Genomic DNA, 19,898 nt, shown 5'->3' with positions numbered 1-19,898 from the left:
TATATATAATCTATAGATAAATCGACAACTAAAATAATCGATAGTTGCAGCGATTATTTGGGCGGTTTACTTTAATGTCTTCATATCATGTTACGTTTTTCTCATGGTCACCGATGGAATACCTACTTTAACCAAACTGGTCACTTTAGGAATATTTTTTACACATAATATATTTTACTTTTATTCACCCGCTCTTTCTGAACCCTAACCCAACAGGAAGTTGGTTTACCTCTGACAGGGACACCGTAGGGTTTGTTGAGGATGACCACATCTTTATCCCGGTACAGCACGGTTCGGTGCAGATGTTTGGCCAGCACGTTCGGATGGACGTTTTGCAGCTGCGCAGTGAACCTTTTCAGCTCGGTCACTCTCTGCTGTGAGCCGGACACCGGAGGATCCGTGTCCTGAGTCCGAGTTTCACACCCAGTCTTCGCCTTCTGCTGTCGGATCTTTCTGGCCAGGTCGATGGCTCTCAGCCGGGGTTTCTCAGCGGTGTCTGAGCCGCCAGGCGACTGCTCAGCCGCGGTGTGCCGACTCCGGCTGAGGACCGGTGCTGTGCCCGGGAGCCGGCGGCAGATAGTCCGCCATTTAACCAACAAGAAAAACATTTGGTCGCCCAGAACGGCTACTGCTTTACCGCAGTTCATTATGGTTCAAGGTGAAGAGAGCAGTAACACATGAGCCATTGAAAACAACTTTACAGGAAACACTATGAGTTTATATCCGGGTCGCACTTTTCAAAGTAAAAGGATTCAAGCGTTTTGCCCAGTGGTATCAAAGCTTTTTGCAGGTGAAAAATTAGAATTTTTCTCTATTAAAAACTGCAAAAATAATATTATTTAGAATTATTTCTCTTTTACCTACACAACATTAAATTAGACAAGATTTTAATATATATTTTTTTTAACCAAAAGTAACATTGTGGCATTTGCCTTAATGTTTACGCTTATGTCACTTTTGGGGCCAATTGTCTTTCTACTCTGTTCTGTGCAACAAGCAAAGAAAAAAAAAGTGCACATCAACTAACTCCACACATCAACACATTACAGTGTTAATGTGCAGAGTTTTGGTCATTTTATTTGTTTGACATATAAATGATCTAAGATGTTTTTAGTTCATTTCCAGCAACAAAAAAATCTAATTTTCTGTTAAAACCTGCGCTGTGTTTAACCTAAGGATGCTTCTGACTAAAAAGTTACTGGATGTTTGAGGCATGACTTTCTACGAAATAAAAATAAAAGAAAGAATAAAATGGCTAGTAAAAGAAACAATTGTGTTGTTTGTTGGGGGCGGGGGTTATATGAAAACAATAAGATTACAATTTTTCTTTAATTGAAATAATATCTTTGTTTGCCAATAAAAAGAAAAAAACGAGGAACAAAACAGGTAGGTTTGTACAAAAAAAACACATTCGTAAAAGAAAACAGAAAGCAGACATTACAGACATTATGATAAAGAGTTCACATATTTCATTATTTACATTATAGTTATTGATTATTACTGATCATATGGTCGAAATAAGACATTTTTGAGCCACACTCATTCCAGTAGATGGCGGTAACGCATATCATGTTTCCTGCTAATCAACTAAAAAAAAACAAGAAGAAGAAGCAGAAGAGTGGAGGAAAAACATCATTTAAGGCATTAATAATCAAAATATAACCAATTATACTTGTCTGTCCGCTCTAATTAGATATAATGCAACGCTTTTCTAACTAGAAATGATTTTAAAACGCAGTTAAGTCAAGCAGAGAAAGAACGACGCGCTTGCTTTGTTTTTATGTTTTTAATGGGCTACTGGAGCGATGAAGATCACGGACAGCCTGCTGAGGAGTTTTAAAGTTGCCAGGACTTACCGACTGAATTCAGAGAAAGTTAACTGTGTGGATTACAGCTCAAATGGAGAACATGCCGTTTCAAGCAGCGACGACGACTCTATTGTTTTATATGACATCCAGGAGGGAAAGTAAGTGGGCAGGTCAGTGTTTATAACAAACAATCGTGTGAATATGAATTTTTTATTTTTTTTATTTTTTTCTGCTCCAGGCCGTTCAGTACCCTGTACAGCAAGAAGTACGGAGTAGATCTGATCCGCTTCACGCAGGGGGAAGCCCAGACTGTGGTCTTCAGCTCCAACAAGCTGGACGGTAAGAACCTGCAGGTTACAGCCTGCTGTGGTCATCACCAGACATGAAGCACACTGAGGTCTAATGAGTAACATAAACTTCATTTTTATTAACCAGAGCTTGTTTTCTTTCTTCCAGATACAATTAGATATCTGTCGCTCACTGACAACAAGTTTATCCGATATTTCCCTGGTCACACTGCAAGGTAATACGCAAAACGGTCCCAACATTCAGCCTTGAGAAAGTATTTGTATTCCTTCAGGGTTTTTTATTTCACATTTTGTCAAGCTACACCCACAAATGTCTAATTCCTAATTCAATTCAAGTCTGGACTTTGACTAGACCTTGCTAACACAAATACACACTTGTATCCATTCAGTTGATTTCTGGCTGCATGTTCCTAACAACTCTGACCTTTTCATGATGAAAAAATTTTTTAAAATCCCACAGCATGATACTGCCACCTCCATGGTTCCTCATGTAGATGGTGTGTTGATGTGCAGACAGTTAGTTTTGATCTGTGTGTTTGTTTATCCCAGACATTCCTATTAAAATAACTGTGTCACTAACAATCCACAAACAATATCAAGTTATTGACACATGTAACAAAGTCAAGAAATATGTTTCTCTTAAATTTTGAACCTTTATTGGTAGGATGAATATCTATATTTACTTTTAAAAATCTATATTCAATGAGGTTTGTCAGTAAAAACTCTCTGTCAAGCGCCATTATTTCACTTTTGTTGCATTTTCTGAAAACTTTTCATTTTTTCAATGAAAGTAGTTGGGATGGTGGAGCATTACCAGACTAAGGTGTTTTTGCTTTATATGAACTGACAGCTCCTCCCTGATCAGTCAAAGCGAATTTTATTTTTCCAACCAGGGTGACGGCACTCTCCATGTCTCCGGTGGACGAGACATTCATCTCCAGTTCATTGGACAAGACGATCCGCATCTGGGATCTGCGTTCTCCCAACTGTCAAGTGAGAGTTTAGTTCCAGCTCCACTTTCCTTTACTAATAAAAACAAAGAAAATTGAAAAAAAATACAAATATGTAGGATGGTGGCGTTTTATTAAATCCTGTTGTCTTGTCTCTCAGGGTTTGACTGATCCTTTGGGGAAACCTGTGTGTTCATTTGACCCGGATGGGCTGGTTTTTGCAGCTGGAGTGGAATCACAGGCCATCAAACTGTACGACATTCGTGCTTTTGACAAGGTAGAAATCGCTGTCGGATGTGTGACCTGACCTTCATGAAGCAGCTACCGGTCTGACTAGTGACATCTCCGGTCTTCCTGTTTGTGTTAGGGTCCCTTTGCATGCTTTGAGGCCAGATTAAATCGCGTCTGTGACTGGACTGGACTGAAATTCAGTAACGATGGGAAGCTCATTCTCATTTGCACCAATGGAGGCGCCGTACGCATCCTGAATGCCTTCAGTGGATCGGTGCTGCACACTTTTTCAGTAAGACTCATAAACACAGATGTAATGAAGAGACGGGGCTGGTAAATAGCTGGACGTGTCACAGTTTTTCACCTGATTTCAGGGTTACAACAATAACAAAGGCATCGCCCTGGAGGCCTGCTTCACCCCAGACTCACAGTTCGTCATGATTGGTAAGAAACAGAACTTCTTCATTTGCTTGGGTCACTTCCGGTCAGATGGTGGGCAACACAAGGTATCACAAAAATATTCAAGCATCTTAATTTTGTCTTTTTACAACCACAAACTAGGAGGACATCTAAGATTGTTAATTTTCAAGTCTTGTTTAGGCCTGTCACGATAACAAATTTTACTGGACAATAAATTGTCCCAGAAGTTATTGCGATAAACGATAATATTGTTGTTTTGGGACAATTTTCAAGTAGTGTATAAGTACTGGTATAATTGTCAAAGATCGTTTAAACTGGAAGACATTTAAAATATCCAAAAATAAAAACAAAACAACAGAAACAACAAATAAAATGAATTATGAAGTCTCTGTAAACAAAATTGTCCTTCAAAAAAAGGGCTAATTGAGATCAAAGCACCAATGTTTGGTAGAAGGAGAGAGAGAAAACAGAAAAACAATAAATTATACAAATGGAAATTATTGAGCTTATTTCAATTGATCAGGCTTCATCTTGTTACACAGATTTAGGTTAAATCTGTTAAATCTCAAACAGATTTAGCCAGCCGTCGTCCTGCTGGGAGTCGAACCCACAGTAGACCTTTTGGTTTGTAGGTTTCACAGGATGATGAAAATCATTTTTCTCTTGAGATTTTCAAAGCTGTTTTCTAACCCAACCACTTTCTCCTCAACCTGTCTGGTCTTCATCACAAACTACACTGAAGCTTAGGGTCGTAACGCAGCAATACGTGAAAAGGTTAAACGAGTTTGACTGCTTTGGGCCGGCGGTGTACACAGACTCTGTCTCGTGCAGGTTCAGAGGACGGAAGAGTTCATGTTTGGAGCACAGAAAGTGGGATGAAGGTGGCCGTGTTGGACGGCAAACACCCAGGCCCTATCAACACTCTGCAGTTTAACCCCAGATACATGACGTTTGCCAGCGCCTGCACAAACACGGTGAGAGCAAACACGTCATGTGACGCTCTCAGAGATGCACTGCTGGACAAAGTGCTTCTGACTTTGCTGCTCATGTTAATCTTTACTGTTTTGGTGTGTTTTCCAGTCTCTCTGGCTCCCGTGCGTTGATGACTTGTAGAGGGCTGAAACAGCTTCCCGCCCAGCAGTGAAGTTGGATATCTTAATGTGTTAAACTCCACTCTGGCACAGTTGCAACTTGTTAACCAAGAAATTCAGAAGTATTTTTAAATGTCGTTAATTTTTCATTTTAAGTTATTGTTCTGTGAAAGGCTAAAAGATGCTGTCAGTTCTTTGTAAAAAAAAAAAAACTTTTTTAAGACCGTTTAGGTGCTCATTTTTTATCATTTTATACCATGTCTTTTGTACTACCTGTTCAATGGATAGTTTTTACTTAGGTTTTTAATAATAAACTTATGTTATAAAGAGAAACTTTCTTTTTTCTATTTTGCCATTTTTGCTCTTAGCATCCATCCACCATTTCAGTCCAACATTTCTCCCAAAACCTGAAACAAAATAAACTAAAAGCAAAACAAGGTTTAATGAAAAGCACCAAAATGCTAATATTTCAGTGAGACTCACTCAATGTGATAAAGACTGAAAACTGTTATTTTTTTATGTCTGTGGTTCACAACTTTGTAAAAGATGGAAGTAGTAATGTCGAAACATGTCGCGTATATTTCAGTAATGTGAGTGTTGAATAACAAAATAAATTAAAGTGCAAAGTTTGGATGCTGCTTTGGGAGATTTTTGCTTTTAAAATTGTTAATTTTCTATAGTTTAAAATATATAATACTTAACCACAAAGTTTTCCAGTTGCATAAATTCACACTTAGTCCAACACCTGAGCCTCGTTTCCCTTAGTTGATTGTTTTTGTAGCTCAACGTAGATTGGTTTGTTGAGATGGTGCTATTCTCAGTACAATTTCCATAATTATGTCATTTAGTCGTAGTGAACGTTTGGATAATTTGGAGTATTGGAGACTGACCTGGAATCTGAGGGAGCTCTGAGAATCAGAGACAGTGATGTGCCTTTGTTCATCTAAAACTTTGTCTTCCTGAAGCAGAGGAGGGGGTGGGAGCCACGCTGAATAATGTATACATGCTTGGGTAGTGTACTCACCACAGAGTGAATAATGGATGATCCCATCACAGGTAACCTCACAGGCACACACTTCTCTCTCTCTCTTACCGTGTGAGCATGTATGTGTGTGATCAAATCGTGTGAATAAATGAAAGAAATCAAGTACAGCAGTTTAAACTGGTAGCAATTTATTCTCATTCTCTTTAAACTTTTAGTACTTCTGGTGCCTTTTCTCCTTGTTGGCTCGTTTTTGTGTCTGGTGATTGTGATACCGACGTCTATCCAGATATTTTACATCACTATGAAGCTCCTCTTACATAAAAGTCGGTGTGGTGTTTCATGTCAAGCCGTGCCTTACTAACGTATTGCTTCCCCTTAAACTTTTTCACCTTTTCATTCCCCACAACCACAAACTTCAATAACTTTATTAGGATTTTGTGTAAAAGACCAAAAACAACATTGTGAATAACTGTAACTGGGATCTGAAACAATTTTTTTCTCGTTAGTTTTTGTTTTACAAGTAGAAATTTGAGTTGCAGCCTGTGAACCCAAATTTACAGTTGAAACCAGATATTTGTATTTATCTGTTTCTCACTGTCTGAAATTAAATCAGACTAAACTTCCACTGTTTCAGATCAGTTAGAATTACCAAAATGATTTAATGTGATATATTTTTATTATATTTACCTTCTTCCTGCTATAGAATGTAGAATACTATTAAGAGACACTATTAATAACAAGGTCATATATTAAATGATATTTAACAGTGAATTGAAACTGTTTACTTTAATTTGTGTTATTTTAATCTCCAAAGTGAGATGCTGGAAAAGTAAAAAAAAAAAAACCTTGAAAATGCTTGAAAAGTGCTTGAAATTTGCTGTGGGAAAAGAGTCAAAAGTTGTCATGTTTCATTTAATGTTATTTATGAGTAAACTAGTAAAAATGACTGAATACAGTTTTTAGATTTGTAGAAAACCTTGTATGATAACTCACTGCAGTTTGAGGCTTTTGCATGACGGAAACGTTGTGAAGACTTTATGATAAAATGCCACTTGGTGAGTTTTCTGAGGTTGTACCTGTAGCTCTTCATTCATCCACTCTCTGCTCACAGGCACAAGATGTACTGGCTGCAGGTTCGTGGGAAGGGGGAACTATGTTGAAATGTAGCGATCAGATTCTGGCCTGGTGTCACATTTCTGTGAGCAGGTGGCTGGAATTTGAGACCACGCTGCTGCGTCTGCCTGATTGTCCATTCTTTGTGAAGGAGTGCTAAAATGTCATTACACGCGACACAGAAGCAGCTTCTGGGAACACAGTTTTGATCTCTGGCCGGAACATCTCCGGATCTCCAGACGGGACGGGAAGCGACCCGTTTAAGGCTCCCCCTGGCGAGACCATTACCGCTGCTGCCATCGATATGCAAAGTGTCTCAGAGCGCCCATTGGGGAGGCATATCCACTGACAGGCACATTATTACTCATTGGCCACACTTCCGGAGATTGTGTTTCAGGCGTTAAGGGAGCTCCCGAGTCATCCTCCAGGCGTTTATGTCACTTGTGCGTGCTTCTGTGTCTGTCTGCCATCGGAGGAGAGGCCGCTCACCTGCAGGGAGAGAGAGGACACCGAGGACGTGGAAGGGGTCTCTGCTGCATGAGACGAACGGGAAACCGTAAACAGCGACTGCCAAAAGATGTCACACCAAACTGGGATTAACGGTAAATCATTACATCTAGTTAGATTGGGGGGGGGGTTTTTGGAGCGGGGGGATAATTTGAAGCACTTTTAAGCAACAACTCTACAAACATTTGTGTCGAGCATTAGCAACTTCATCAAGTTGTATTAAAATTACAAAGAGTCACAGAAAATGCTTAACTGAAATGTCTGCTTGTGTGATGATGAACTCATTCATCCAGCAGCAGTGTGTGTGTGCGTAATGGAGTTCACTTACTGGAGCACTGGGAGGACTGGTTAACGGAAGTGTTCCTCTTTCTCACCTGATCTTACATCATTCATGAGATGGCAGGGTTTGGTAACCACACTGAGACCAGATCAGGAACTACAGCGAATAAAGATTTTCTGGGTTTAAATCTTTTTATTATTATTATTTCTGAACTTAAATCGGTTTTGTCCAGCAGCTGCAGCGGGTCAGAGGCGTGTTGAGTCAGTTCTGAGTCAGTTTAGGTGACGGTGTGATGAATACCAGGCTGCGGATCAAATTTTCACTCCTCCGTGGAGTCACAGCTTCTTACTTACCAAACTCTGTCTCAGTTGCTTTCACCTGCAGAACCACTGTTTGTTTTTTTAACTTTGTTTTGCCTTATATTGATTACTGCAGCTACACCCGAACTCAAACAGTTCTTGGCTCAAGCGAGAAGAGGCTCCATCAGAATAATGAAGATCATAATCAGCAACGGTAAACATTTCTTCTGCTCACAGTTTGGTGTAATTTTTTCCTTGATTATTAGTTGTTGTTTTTTTATTATAATTTTTTTCTTCTGCAGAGGAGCTGGTGTTGGATTCGTTCAGAGAGCCGGTGCAGAGCTGGGACAAAGACTACGACCAGTTTGTGCTTCCTCTTCTCACGCCTCAGGAGCCTTGCTACATCCTGTACCGCCTGGATTCCCAGAATGCACAGGGATACGAGTGGACGTTCATCGCCTGGTCACCTGACCAGTCACCAGTATGTCTGGATACAAGATATTCATTAATGCACAAGAGTAATTTGAACGTGCAGAGAATCTGGGAGAAAATAAGTTGATTGGCTCCAAAACATTTTTATTTCTTTCAAATCAGATTCTCTTCTAGTCTTTTTATGTTTTTCTTTGGATTTTTGATGCTTTTCCTCTAATTTTTATTTCAGTGAGTGACCATTTTAGTTTAAATGTTTCTGCCTGTTTGTTTTTTAAGTTTCCACAACTTAAATCATTACGTAAATGACTTAATACCTTAATGACTTAAGAAGTCATTTTCTTTTAAGTCGTTTGACTTTTAAGAGAAATGACTTAAGAGTCTAAAATGACGTTTCAGTCATTTACTATTAGGCACAAACAGATTCTTAAATCCAATTAATGATCAATTCTTTTGTCAGTGAATGACTTTAACAGTATCCTGTAAAAACAAACCTTTTTTCTTTCTTTCATTTAGTCAAAGGCAAAACAGTATAATTAGTGTTTGTGAGCATAAAGTTTTAGCATTTTGAAATCCACGTAGATCTCAACTTTGACTAGGCCATTCTAACAGATGAATATGCTTCAGTCTGGACCACTGTGTTGCAGCTCTGGTTGTGTTTTTAGGATTGTTTTCTTGATGATTATTTCAATAATTGATTCAGTGACAGAAGGATGGATTGCAAAAAAAGTCAGGCTCTTTGTAAATGAAATGTAGTGAACAGTAGCTTAAAAGCACCGGCAGTCGCCTTTTGCAAGCTAAATGTACAAGAAACCTTTTTATTTCTGCTATTTACATCAAACCTATAATGGACCTAAAATAAAGAAATAAACTCCAGTTCAACTTAAAATAATCCTTTTGCTGATTGTGTCCAACCAGTCGAGTTTTTTTCTACTATTTATTGTAAAATGGATCAATGAAGTAATAATACTTTAGTGGAAAGGTCAAAGTTACAGAAAATTCTTCCCGCGTGTTTTGTAGGTGAGGCAGAAGATGATGTACGCTGCGACCCGTGCCACACTGAAGAAAGAGTTTGGTGGAGGTCACATCAGAGACGAAATGTTCGGCACAGTCGAGGTGAGGAAAAAATCAAACATACTGAGGTCCTCCGGCTCTCTGCCTCCTGAGTGTCACTAACCAGCAGCTTCTTGTCGACTCTCTGTCTGCAGGACGATCTGTGCTTTCAAGGATACATGTGCCACCGTGCCTCCTGCTCCTCTCCAGCTCCTCTAACGTCGGCCGAGCAGGAACTACAACGAATCAAAATCACAGAGGTGCTCAAGAAATCACATGAGCTGTCTGGAGGTTTAAAAGTATCTATGCACGTTTTAATGAGATGAGGACAAACGTTTATGTTTTCTCTTTGATGTTTCAGGAGTAAAAAGTAGTCACTGTGAAGTGGAAGGAAAAATATATGTATTTTTTTTGTTAAATATTTTACAATTTCAAAGTCTAAAGCAGGGATAGGTTATAAAAAATAAAAACCTACAAAAAAAAGCTATTGCTAAAAGAAAATCATAAACACAGCATTAAACATGGTGGTGGAAGCATCATGCTCTGGGGAGACTTCCCCCCTGCAGAGACAGAGACAGCTAAATATTTTTGTGTCATAATGTTCTCTACTGAATTTATCAGAGTGGAAAAGAAAAATAAATGTTGAAATCTGCAATATTAGTTATTATCTTTCACACAACAATAAAACACTTTGAAATCTGTCTTGCAAAAGTAAAACAAATCCAAACAAGTTCTAAATATCTTTACAAGGTGCTGCATGTAGATTGTGCTCATTGTTAGTGCTTGACGTGGTCTTTTTCCTTTCTTTTGCTTCAGGATAAAGTTGTCTGGGTAGGTTGATATTTCTCACACAAGAACTCGAGTGTGTTCATTGCAATTAACGAAAGTCAAAGAAAGCAACTGCTCCTTATTTTGCAGGATGAACGGAGAAGAATTGGAACCCCAACAGCGCGAGCGAAGGTCTGTCAGCTCTGATCGTCTGCTTCTTCACTCATTTTGCACGCCGCAGTAAGAGAGCCGATTTCATAACGCCCTGTGTTTTGTCTCTCCAGGTCACAATGGAGTTTGGTTTAGACAAGAGAGCTCAGACTCTTCAGGGCCTCGCGTTCCCTTTGCAGGAAGATGCCAAACGAGCTCTGCAGCAGCTCAAGCACAAACGCATCAACTACATCCAGCTGGTGAGCACGGAAACAAGACCACTGTGCAATCAGTGGGCAGTCTTTGTTATAATAGTGAGTTATATTTAAAGTGATTTAGTCTCTCAAAGTTTGCTTGGATATGTTGTGCTCCAGAGGCTGGATGTAGAAAGAGAGACGATCGAGCTGGTTCACACCAAACCCACAGAAACCCACGAGCTTCCGTTCAGGATTCCCACAGACTCCCCACGATATCACTTCTTTGTCTTCAAGCATTCCCATCAAGACCAGCTGCACGAGGCGCTGGGTCAGTACGCACTCAGCTTTCATGAGACAAGATGAAAACATTCAGAAAGATCAGTGATGTCGGACATTTTTTTATATTTCACCACAAATGTGATTTTGGACTAGAATCGTTTTGAATATTTCCTCTAGTACTTTTGGCAAATTATCTCCTAAAATTTGTTTGATGTAACAAATGTTTAATCAAATTTAAGTTGACTGGACGACTCGAAAACATTAAAGGAGATTTTATTGTGCAAAATTCAAATTTTTTTACATTTTAGTACTACTTTTAAAAACAGCCCAAACGTTTAAAAAAAAATTAAAACACCCTTTCGGTATTTGGCAATAAATCAATGTTTCTTGGTGTCTGAAAAAATGACCAGTTTCAAAAACCTCCAGAATGTAACGTCACAAATCAGCAGCCACGGCAACTCGGTTGTTGACTAACAATCCACAAATCCCCAAGCTGCTGCTGTTTTCTTGTTGGTTGTTCTGAAGGAGCGACATCTGCTTTACAAAGATCTACGGTTGTATAATTACGCATCTGTTTGCAGCAATTTTCACAGATTTAAAGTGACAGCGGCCCAAAAACAGCTCATTCTGGAATGAGCTCAAAACAGGCAGAAATGACCAGACTAAACTTTCATTGTCTAAGAGTGATTTTGTTCAAAAATATCTAATGAACATGTTTTGTATAGACCATAGACCTTTCCTAACCTGTTCAAGGAAGCATAATAAGACACCTTTAATATTCCTTCCAGTAAGAATAAACAATGTTGCCATAATTTTGTGTTTTTAAATTGTTTATGGTATGGATAATTTGGGTTTTAACTCTTTTTTTTAACTGCGAATGCCTGTGTGAGTGATATCTAAGTTGAGCTGTTTTTACTGTCTTTATCTCTTTCAGTTACCTTTAAAAGTATGAAAATACGTCAATTTAGCTGATTTCAGTGAAAACGGCATTTCACCACAACGGCTACCAAATATTAGTGACTCATTGGACAGATTAGAGTCGCGTTAACCACAACCTTTCTGAGCTTATCAGCTTCGGTGTTTCCCCTCAGCTTCATGGCCTCGCAGTAAACCAACCACATGCTCAAAGCGTTACCAGTCAGTTCTGTTTCTCCCTCCGACAGTGAATTAAACGATTGCGTAACACAAAAGGATGTCTTCCTCTGACGCACCCAGCGAGTGTTATTACTCATCTCGGATGTTCCTGCCAGCTGTACGAAGGTTTTGATGTTTTCATTTCCTGCTTCAGCCTTTAGTGGTGAAGGAAGCTTAAACTGATGGAGCAGTTTCAAAAACTAAGCTCAAAGTTTAAGATGTTTTATATCTGATGTGCTCAGCCCAATGTGGCAATTCTTTACAGAAACTTTCTCAACCAAACATGGGATACAAAATATGTTTTTCTTTATCTTCATTACATTTTAATCCTAATTAGTTGCTTTGGAAAGCCAATTTACACTTCATAATGGGTATCAGTGAAGTATTCAGGTAGTTTATTAAATGGCAACATGTTGTAAAAACGACTGAAGACTCACTCTGTCACCCTGCAACCTGCCTTAACTTAGCTGGATTACGGTTAAGAAAACTTGCAAATAGAAAGTTTTGAGGTTGGGTTTTGTGCTTTTCAAACATCCATGTTATGACATCAGAGATAACTGAACTTCTGCTTGAATTAAATATCAGTTTGTATGAATTGCTCATCATTTTGGCTGTTGCGTTTACTCTATACTATCAGTGACTCGGTTAGGATTTACCTTGTAAGTATCTGTGTTGCTGGATGGACTGGTTATTAAAGCTGCAGTGTGTAACTTTTATTAAAACATTTGTTTGAATATTTGTTGAAACTGTCAGCATGTTGGTATAGTATTGTATGAGACAGATAATCAAGCTCCTCTGCTTTCTCCCATTGCTCAAATGCTACCTAGAAACAACCAATCAGAGCCAGGAGGATGGCGTTAGCGCAGTCAATCACTCTCGCTGTGGCGCTGCTTATCCTACCATCTTCTTACTACTCCCCTTTCTCTCTGCTATGCTGCAGCCAGCATGCCCTGTCACAATAAGTTGTTTCTCTACCGTTAGCACATTGAGCAGCGAATACATGAGGATGATTGACAGCACTAAGACCCGCCTCCTGACTCTGATTGGTGCATTTGTTCAGCCGGCTTAGGAAGGAGGTGAAGGAAATCGATCTTTTCACAGTTAATCTGTCTCATATCAAACTGCCACAACACAGAGACACTTTGAACACATATGTAAAAAAATCTATATTTTTATATAAACTACACACTGCAGCTTTAAAGTAAGATATAGCTGATAACTGATCACCTTCATGCCTCCTCCAGTGTTCATATACTCGATGCCTGGCTACACCTGTAGCATCAAAGAGCGGATGCTGTACTCCAGCTGTAAGAACCGGTTACTGGACGAGGTGGAGCGAGACTACCAACTGGAAATCACCAAGAAGGTAGAAGTTAAAACACATAACCGGCAGATTTATATTTAGTATTGACGACCACTGAGTCAGTCATTATCCCCTGATTTGTTTGCTCGTTTGCTTAGATGGAAATAGACAGCGGCGACGGTCTGACAGAAGACTTCCTGTACGAGGAGGTGCACCCCATGGAGCACACCTTGAAGCAGGCCTTCGCTAAGCCCCGAGGCCCGGGAGGGAAGAGGGGCAACAAGCGCCTCATCAAGGGGACAGGAGAGAACGGGGAGGAAAACTAGACATTGCACCCATTAATCATATCCACAGAAATTTAGAAATGTTGAAGAAATGATCTGCTGTTTCACTGCTAACCTTCAGGCCACTGATTCTCTGTTTTTATTTCAATTCAAAGTTTTTAAAGTGAAATTGAATGAAATGTAGATCTCAGATGCATTCCCCCCCCCGTCCTCTGAATCTTCTGCTGTCCGTCATTGAGTCAGTCAACACACAGCCAAGGTTTTTACACATCGAACATCTGAAACTGAATGTTACTGCTAACTATATATTTAACACCAATTTGGCCTGTTGTTAATGTTGGTGCAGCGTATTTCTGTGGAAGTATCTGTTTGAAGGCCTGCAAAGATGTACAGTACACTCAATAGTTATTGATAACCGTGCAGGAAACCTTGAAGCAAATTAATCTTTTATCTCAGTAGTTTGAGAAAACAAAGAAACTTTAATTTTATTACATTTATTCAGTGGAGAAACACAGTTGGATATAAACTAACCCCACACTGCTTGTGTAAAATAAATGTTATGAAAGCATTTTTTCTACTCGATGTTTCAAGTTTATTAGACATGTAGGAACCTTTAATCAGTAATCAATAACACCCTGTATTTGTTTGGTATAAATACATTGTAACACAGAAGTAAATCTTTCCTTAGCCTCTCTTCAAATCTACAAAGACACTAAAGTGTTTTTTTCTTGTCATCTAAGTCAAAGTGTCGCCGTAATCGTAGATCTAATTGGTTTTTATAATGTGCACCTGATGTGATCCCACTGTGACTGATTTTTTATTATCTCTCTAATATCAAAACACATAAATTTTAAAAAGTTTAAAACAACTCTAAATGGCTGAAAGAGGATCCAGACTTATCTCGTCATCATGCACAGACAGCAGGACGGTAAGGAAGGTAAAAATAAATCTCTTAAGCTCTTGCGGTCACCAAATCTCCGTGGCAACCATTAGACGCTATCTGCATGCCAACCGGTGGTTTGGGAGACATGCTGAGAAAAAAGCCTTTTCTCTCCTCACATCCTAATTGTAAATCGGTGGAGTTTGCGAAGCGCCGCCTGAGCTTTGACTGGTAAGATGAGACAAGATTGAGCTTTTCAAGAACAAACACTTTTGTCTGATGTGAGGCAAAGGATGAAAACGTGGGAAAGTACCTCACTGCTGAGCACGGCGTAGCCCTGTGATGCTGCGGGATTGTCTATCTTCAAAAGGCCTGGAGAATCTTGTCAAATGCACGACAAGACAAACTCTTTGAAGAGTTTAAATAAGAACCACACATTTAAGTTAGTTGTCGTTACATCTTTCAGTAGCTTAAGGAGCCAAATCAACACAGAAATGGTTTATTAGACACTAAACAGGCGTCCTTTCCTTGGTAGCCTCAGTTCCTAGACGGATGATCTCGATCATGAAGATTGTGCAAAGAGGAACAGTCAAAGATTAACAACAGGGTTGGCAGTTAGTGCAGCTCTGGTGACTGGAAAATAAGAAAAAAATGCAAAATGTTGAGTTTTTCCTCCTTCCTGGAATAACTAGTTCCAAAAGCTTGTCCTATTTTCTGCATCTGCTGTAAAATATTTACTTCTCTGGGTCTACGTCACCATGAGACAGATTTTTGTAAAACATGACAATTGCTAGTTTAATTAATAATTAATTTCTCTTGGTAGCAGACTGTGCAGAAACCGTGACAAGAAATGTTGCAGTGATTTCCAAAATCCAGAAACTTCTATCTGCAGCATGTGAATTAAATTGTTTATTTAAAAGCTGCTCAGTTTTAAAATAATAAAACAAATCTACATTTTAATTTTAGGAACGCGTAAAAAAGATTGCAAACTGTTGCAGATTCTGGTTAAAAGATTTCAGCGCTGTTGAAGGCTAATGTTCATTTTTAAACCCCAGACCTCCTATTTTCAACACACTCTTGTCAGGTTGTTCTCAATTAATGGGCTCACACTGATGTGGGTCAGGTCCAGTGGGATTCTTCCAGTTGGAAAAACCAGTGATGTCCTGGAAAAAATGCATCAAAAGCAGCAAAGAAGAGATCCTGGTCACAGTGACATGGTGATGTTTCACAAGATGGCGGCGCTCCACAAACAGTGGTTTCCAGCTTTGTTCTTTAAAGACTAAAAATATCTACTGAGATTTCTTTCAACTAATCAGAGATTCTATCATGAAAATTTGGGATAAATGATCTGATTACAATGAAAACCTTGCATAGGGGGTTTCTTTATTTTCCCCAAAACGTCTTTCTGTTGCTTTGCTGAACTAATTGATTCTCTTCTCTTATTTTAACCCCCAGAAAACCAACCTGAAGCTCACATTTTTGATGTCTTTTTGCAAACAGTTTTACATTTTTTGAGCATTTTTCCTGTGATGTAAATGTGTTTTGGTTTAATGCAAAAACACAAACTCCTACCAAATAATTTTGGTCTAGTTTGTAGTGCAAATATCTTGGAACATTTTAAATATTCAGATATAATTAGCTTTTAAGCAAGATATAGGAGCTTGTTTAGAGTAAATTAAAAATTCCTTAATATTGATGAAAAAGTATTAGATTTACTGGCAGATTATTTTTATTTAAAATATGGCAAAATATTTTGTTTCACTGGCAGGTTATTTCACTTATAACTTTGACTTAAGTTAATGGCTTAAAAGTAGCTCCTTTTTGGGGGGTAAAAAGTTACTTATAAATCTGTTTTGTCTTATTTCAATTGTACTAAAATATTTCCACCAGACTAAAAATAATTGATAAGATTGTGAGTTTTTTTCAGTGTACTGGATTTAAAGGATTCAAAACTTGTTAAAACTTAGTTTTCCAGCTTAATTTTAATTTTATCGAGGTCATAAAGAACAGCGAGAAATTGCTGTAAAATCCCTGTTTTAAGGTGGATTTTCTGTGCTGTTCTGACACTGCGATGTAGCATATCTGCATTAAAATCAGACAAACTACATTATCAGCTCCTCCAATCAATATTTAGCAACATTTAAATGAAACTTGTTGTTTTACATGGTCCTAAAATAAATATTTTCTATATTTCCCAGTGTGTGTGTGTGTGTGTGTGTGCGTGTGTGCGTGTGTGTGTGTGTGTGTTTTCGCTGACTTCCTCCTAACTGCATGTGTGTAAGTGATATCCCACAGTCACTCAGAGAGCTGCAGCAGCAGCAGGGGTCACGGGGTAGCCTGTGTTTTCCAAGAAGCCACTCTACCCAGAAGCCATGCGCTGTGCTGCTTTCATGCCTCACGGGAAACACGCCTGATGTGAACATTTCTTCTTGGAAACAGGGTTTAGAGCTGAACAGCAGTTTTTCAAGTGGTCATTATCTCAATACTTGGGAAATACGGGCCGGGTTAAGATGAATCTTAGAAAACGGGCTGACTCGAGATAAGGAGTTGATTCCAAGAAAACAGGAGCTGCACCTCAAGCAGGACTTTCAAGTAACAAACAATCACTCACTGAAAGATGATAGTGAAATAATTATGAAATCTGATAAGGCAACATTTTTTTTTTTTTTTTTTTTTTTTACAAACAAGTCAACTAACATTAAATAAATTCAACTGAGTTTCTAAAAAAAAAAAAAAAAAAAAAATCAGCTAAAAACTTTGAAACTGAAGTTAAGAGTGTCATGACATAATTAAAACTGCCAGTGTTTGTGTTTCTGTTTTCACTGAACTGGAGAACAGCAGGCAACATTTCATCCAGATCAAATTGCAAATATTACAGGAAGTAGTCCTGGCAGACTTCAAAGTAAAAGCCACAAAACAGAAAGCAGTCCTGGTTAAATCTGCAGGAACCTTTATTTAAGCAAATCCTGAGAAACAGAAACCGTTTCAAACTTCAGACGTAATATGATCTTTGATTATATTATCAAAGCTACAGCATAAATAACAAATACATTATTACATATTGCAAACCTCAATAGACTGGATTACTAATTTTAAAAAATCTACAATCCCTGAAAGTAAAATTTTTCCTGATGCAATAGAGACTCAGATCTAAACTATCTATGGAGGTCTGAAAGTATCATAAATTAAATATGTTGTTGTTATTCAGCTGTATAAAAATGTATATGCATAAACTATAATTAAAGAAAATTTCTTTAAAAGTGCTTTATCAAAAACATTTTATGGTTGTGTGCATAACACTTTGCATTTTTTATTTGTTTGTTTGTTTGTTTATGAAATAAGAGCCTAAGGCTGCTGATTCTTTATAGTAAAATGCCTAAGATGTCTAAAAAATACACACAATCCTGCATGCAGAGCTTGTTGATGTTGGTTCATCAAAATTGCATATTATTATGCAAATACACACAGGACAAATAACCATTCAATCATAACTAACAACAATTTAGAGAAAGCAATTAACCAAGATGTGAAGTACCTGGAAAGAGCACATGGGGAACATTCAAACTCGATGAAGAAAGACCCAAGCCTGGGCCGCCATACAGCCCTTAGGTTTACATTAACATACATAAATCGTTATTTAATTATGTATTACTTTAGTAAATAGGGGCACTCTCGGTGTTCCATACCCTCCTCTCTGTCAGATGGAGTCTTATCAGCATCTTCACTAGTCGTGAGTTTTTGACATAAATCTTCCTGATCGCGTCTGTATCTTATGTTGACATTTGCGCAGGAAGCGGTGTGTGTGTGTCTGTGTTTGCTTGACGGAGCGCCACAACCTGTGACTGCGGGCGCTGAAACGCTAAACCTTTCCTGGAAACGGATTCCCGGGAACCTCCAGCTGAACCGAGCTGCTCTCTGACTGTGCAGCAGCACTTTCCACACAGCTCCCTCTGCAGCTGTGCTCTCATTTAAGCAGAGGAGCTTCTCCTGTCCAGACTGCTGGAACCACTAAGACGTTTATTCACTGGATTTAGGTTGTTGTTTTTTTTAGTGGTGGAAATTATTTTCTTTCTTTCTTGATTTCAGGTAAGTTTATTTCAAACATATCTTCAGTAATTATGGACGTTTGAGCGTAATGCATGTACTGTATTTGTGTTATTTGTTTTTTTTATTCATGCATTGTTTCCCTCTTTCCTGTGGATTCCAAAATAAATAAATATTTATTTTTAAATGAACACATTATCAGTCTATTTGACATTATTATAGTGCTTTCTGATGGAAACACACAATAACATGCGCTCTGGGTGATTTCAGGACATTATTTATTTGTTCTTAATTTAATTTAGTGGCGATCAGAAATTTACATAATCTCATTATGGGAGTGAACATTTCAAGCTTTAATAATTTAATTGAATCAGTCTTAAAGAAACACTTTAGATAAAGCTCCGGTTATTTTAGGAAATGAGAACTGGCGAACAAGTTTGAACTTATGGGGGATTTTGCAACAACAATTTTACATACAGTTCCAGTATTTATATTATTTGAATAAATTTCCCTTGGCAAAATAAACCGCACGCCTTTGTAACAACCAACAAGCCTCTGTTTAGATTTTTTTTTTTCTTGATATTTGATCAGTTTTCTTAACCCAGATGGGAACATTTATTTAAACTGCCTGGTTTGCTCAGCATAGACACAACTTTTAAGCAAAGTCTGGACATTTTGATTAGTTTTCAGCTTTATTAAGAGCAGCTATAATGTGTTTGCCCTGTTGGATCGCCTAACTGTGTCAATTTCATAACAATGATGAACTTGAAGCTTTTGCATCCTTCTTTTTCATTTCAATGTCCGTTTAGTGAAATCCAACATTAGCAATGACTGCAAACAAACCCTCAGCACAATGCTCCTACCATGTGCTCACATGTTGCTTACTTCCTCCATCTACTTTGGATCACAAGTTTGTGTATGGTTTGATGGGTTAAAAGCTTTCGGGAGCCCCAGTACTGAAGCAGCGTCTGCAACCTGCAGCTCCAAGCTGCAAGCAGCATTTTTCAGTTTGGCTAACAATAATAAATAATCAACTAACTCTTTTAGATATAGACATAATTGCCAATGCAGTTTATTTCACAGAATAATTTAACTGAAATCCAGAATAGTACTAAAATTAACATCAATAATTTTAGATCTAGTTTTCTTTCTTTTGCCATTAGGTTGGAAACTGTGTGTGCGTAACAACTTTTCTGAAATAATAAAAGAAAACGCAAACTTTTTTAAAGCCTAAAAATAGAAATAAAATTGTGCTCATTGTAGATATTTATGGGCTGCACGGTGGTGCACTTGGTAGAGCTGTTGCCTTGCAGCAAGAAGGTTCTGGGTTTGATTCCCGGCCCCGGTCTTTCTGCATGGAGTTTGCATGTTCTCCCTGTGCATGC

The 19,898-nt window shown here is 38.4% G+C and overlaps 3 protein-coding genes across 7 annotated transcripts in view; 2 read left to right on the top strand and 1 right to left on the bottom strand.

Moving 5' to 3' along the window:
- The window catches only part of rpusd4 (RNA pseudouridine synthase D4), a 4,988-nt gene extending 4,261 nt beyond the window's left edge, over nt 1-727 (bottom strand). For both annotated transcript variants that reach the window (XM_008409735.2, XM_008409736.2), the window contains exon 1: nt 230-727. In XM_008409735.2, coding sequence (XP_008407957.1) covers nt 230-647 — 418 coding nt within the window. In that variant the 5' untranslated portion in view covers nt 648-727. The remainder of the gene's footprint in view (nt 1-229) is intronic.
- An 848-nt stretch (nt 728-1,575) lies between these two features.
- Nucleotides 1,576-14,224, top strand: LOC103465138 (WD repeat-containing protein 82-like). 4 transcript variants are annotated; one of them, XM_017304591.1, is made up of 17 exons: nt 1,576-1,966; nt 2,047-2,147; nt 2,265-2,331; nt 3,010-3,109; nt 3,227-3,343; nt 3,434-3,589; nt 3,672-3,741; nt 4,549-4,691; nt 8,300-8,473; nt 9,442-9,537; nt 9,630-9,734; nt 10,291-10,305; nt 10,393-10,434; nt 10,527-10,652; nt 10,767-10,917; nt 13,247-13,368; nt 13,464-13,631. In XM_017304591.1, exons 1-17 carry the CDS (start codon nt 1,806-1,808, stop codon nt 13,629-13,631), a joined length of 1,914 nt encoding a protein of 637 aa, XP_017160080.1. In that variant the 5' UTR covers nt 1,576-1,805. The 4 variants fall into 4 exon arrangements, with proteins under 4 accessions (XP_017160080.1, XP_008407964.1, XP_008407962.1 ...); XM_008409740.2 differs by lacking the exons at nt 1,576-1,966; nt 2,047-2,147; nt 2,265-2,331; ... (3 more) ...; nt 3,672-3,741; nt 4,549-4,691 and adding exons at nt 6,721-7,508; nt 8,129-8,206 and having other exon boundaries at nt 8,295-8,473; nt 13,464-14,224; XM_008409741.2 differs by lacking the exons at nt 1,576-1,966; nt 2,047-2,147; nt 2,265-2,331; ... (4 more) ...; nt 4,549-4,691; nt 10,291-10,305 and adding exons at nt 6,721-7,508; nt 8,129-8,206 and having other exon boundaries at nt 8,295-8,473; nt 13,464-14,224.
- Nucleotides 14,225-18,292: 4,068 nt separating this feature from the next.
- Nucleotides 18,293-19,898, top strand: part of cishb (cytokine inducible SH2-containing protein b) — a 5,473-nt gene continuing 3,867 nt past the window's right edge. Inside the window, exon 1 of the mRNA XM_008409743.2 lies at nt 18,293-18,555. The gene's annotated coding sequence lies outside the window, so the exon portion shown is untranslated. The remainder of the gene's footprint in view (nt 18,556-19,898) is intronic.

This window comes from Poecilia reticulata, linkage group LG5 (genome assembly GCF_000633615.1).
Source record: "Poecilia reticulata strain Guanapo linkage group LG5, Guppy_female_1.0+MT, whole genome shotgun sequence".
NCBI lineage: Eukaryota > Metazoa > Chordata > Actinopteri > Cyprinodontiformes > Poeciliidae > Poecilia > Poecilia reticulata.
Note: the sequence above shows the minus strand (reverse complement) of the source record. Positions and strands in the feature narration are given on the sequence as shown.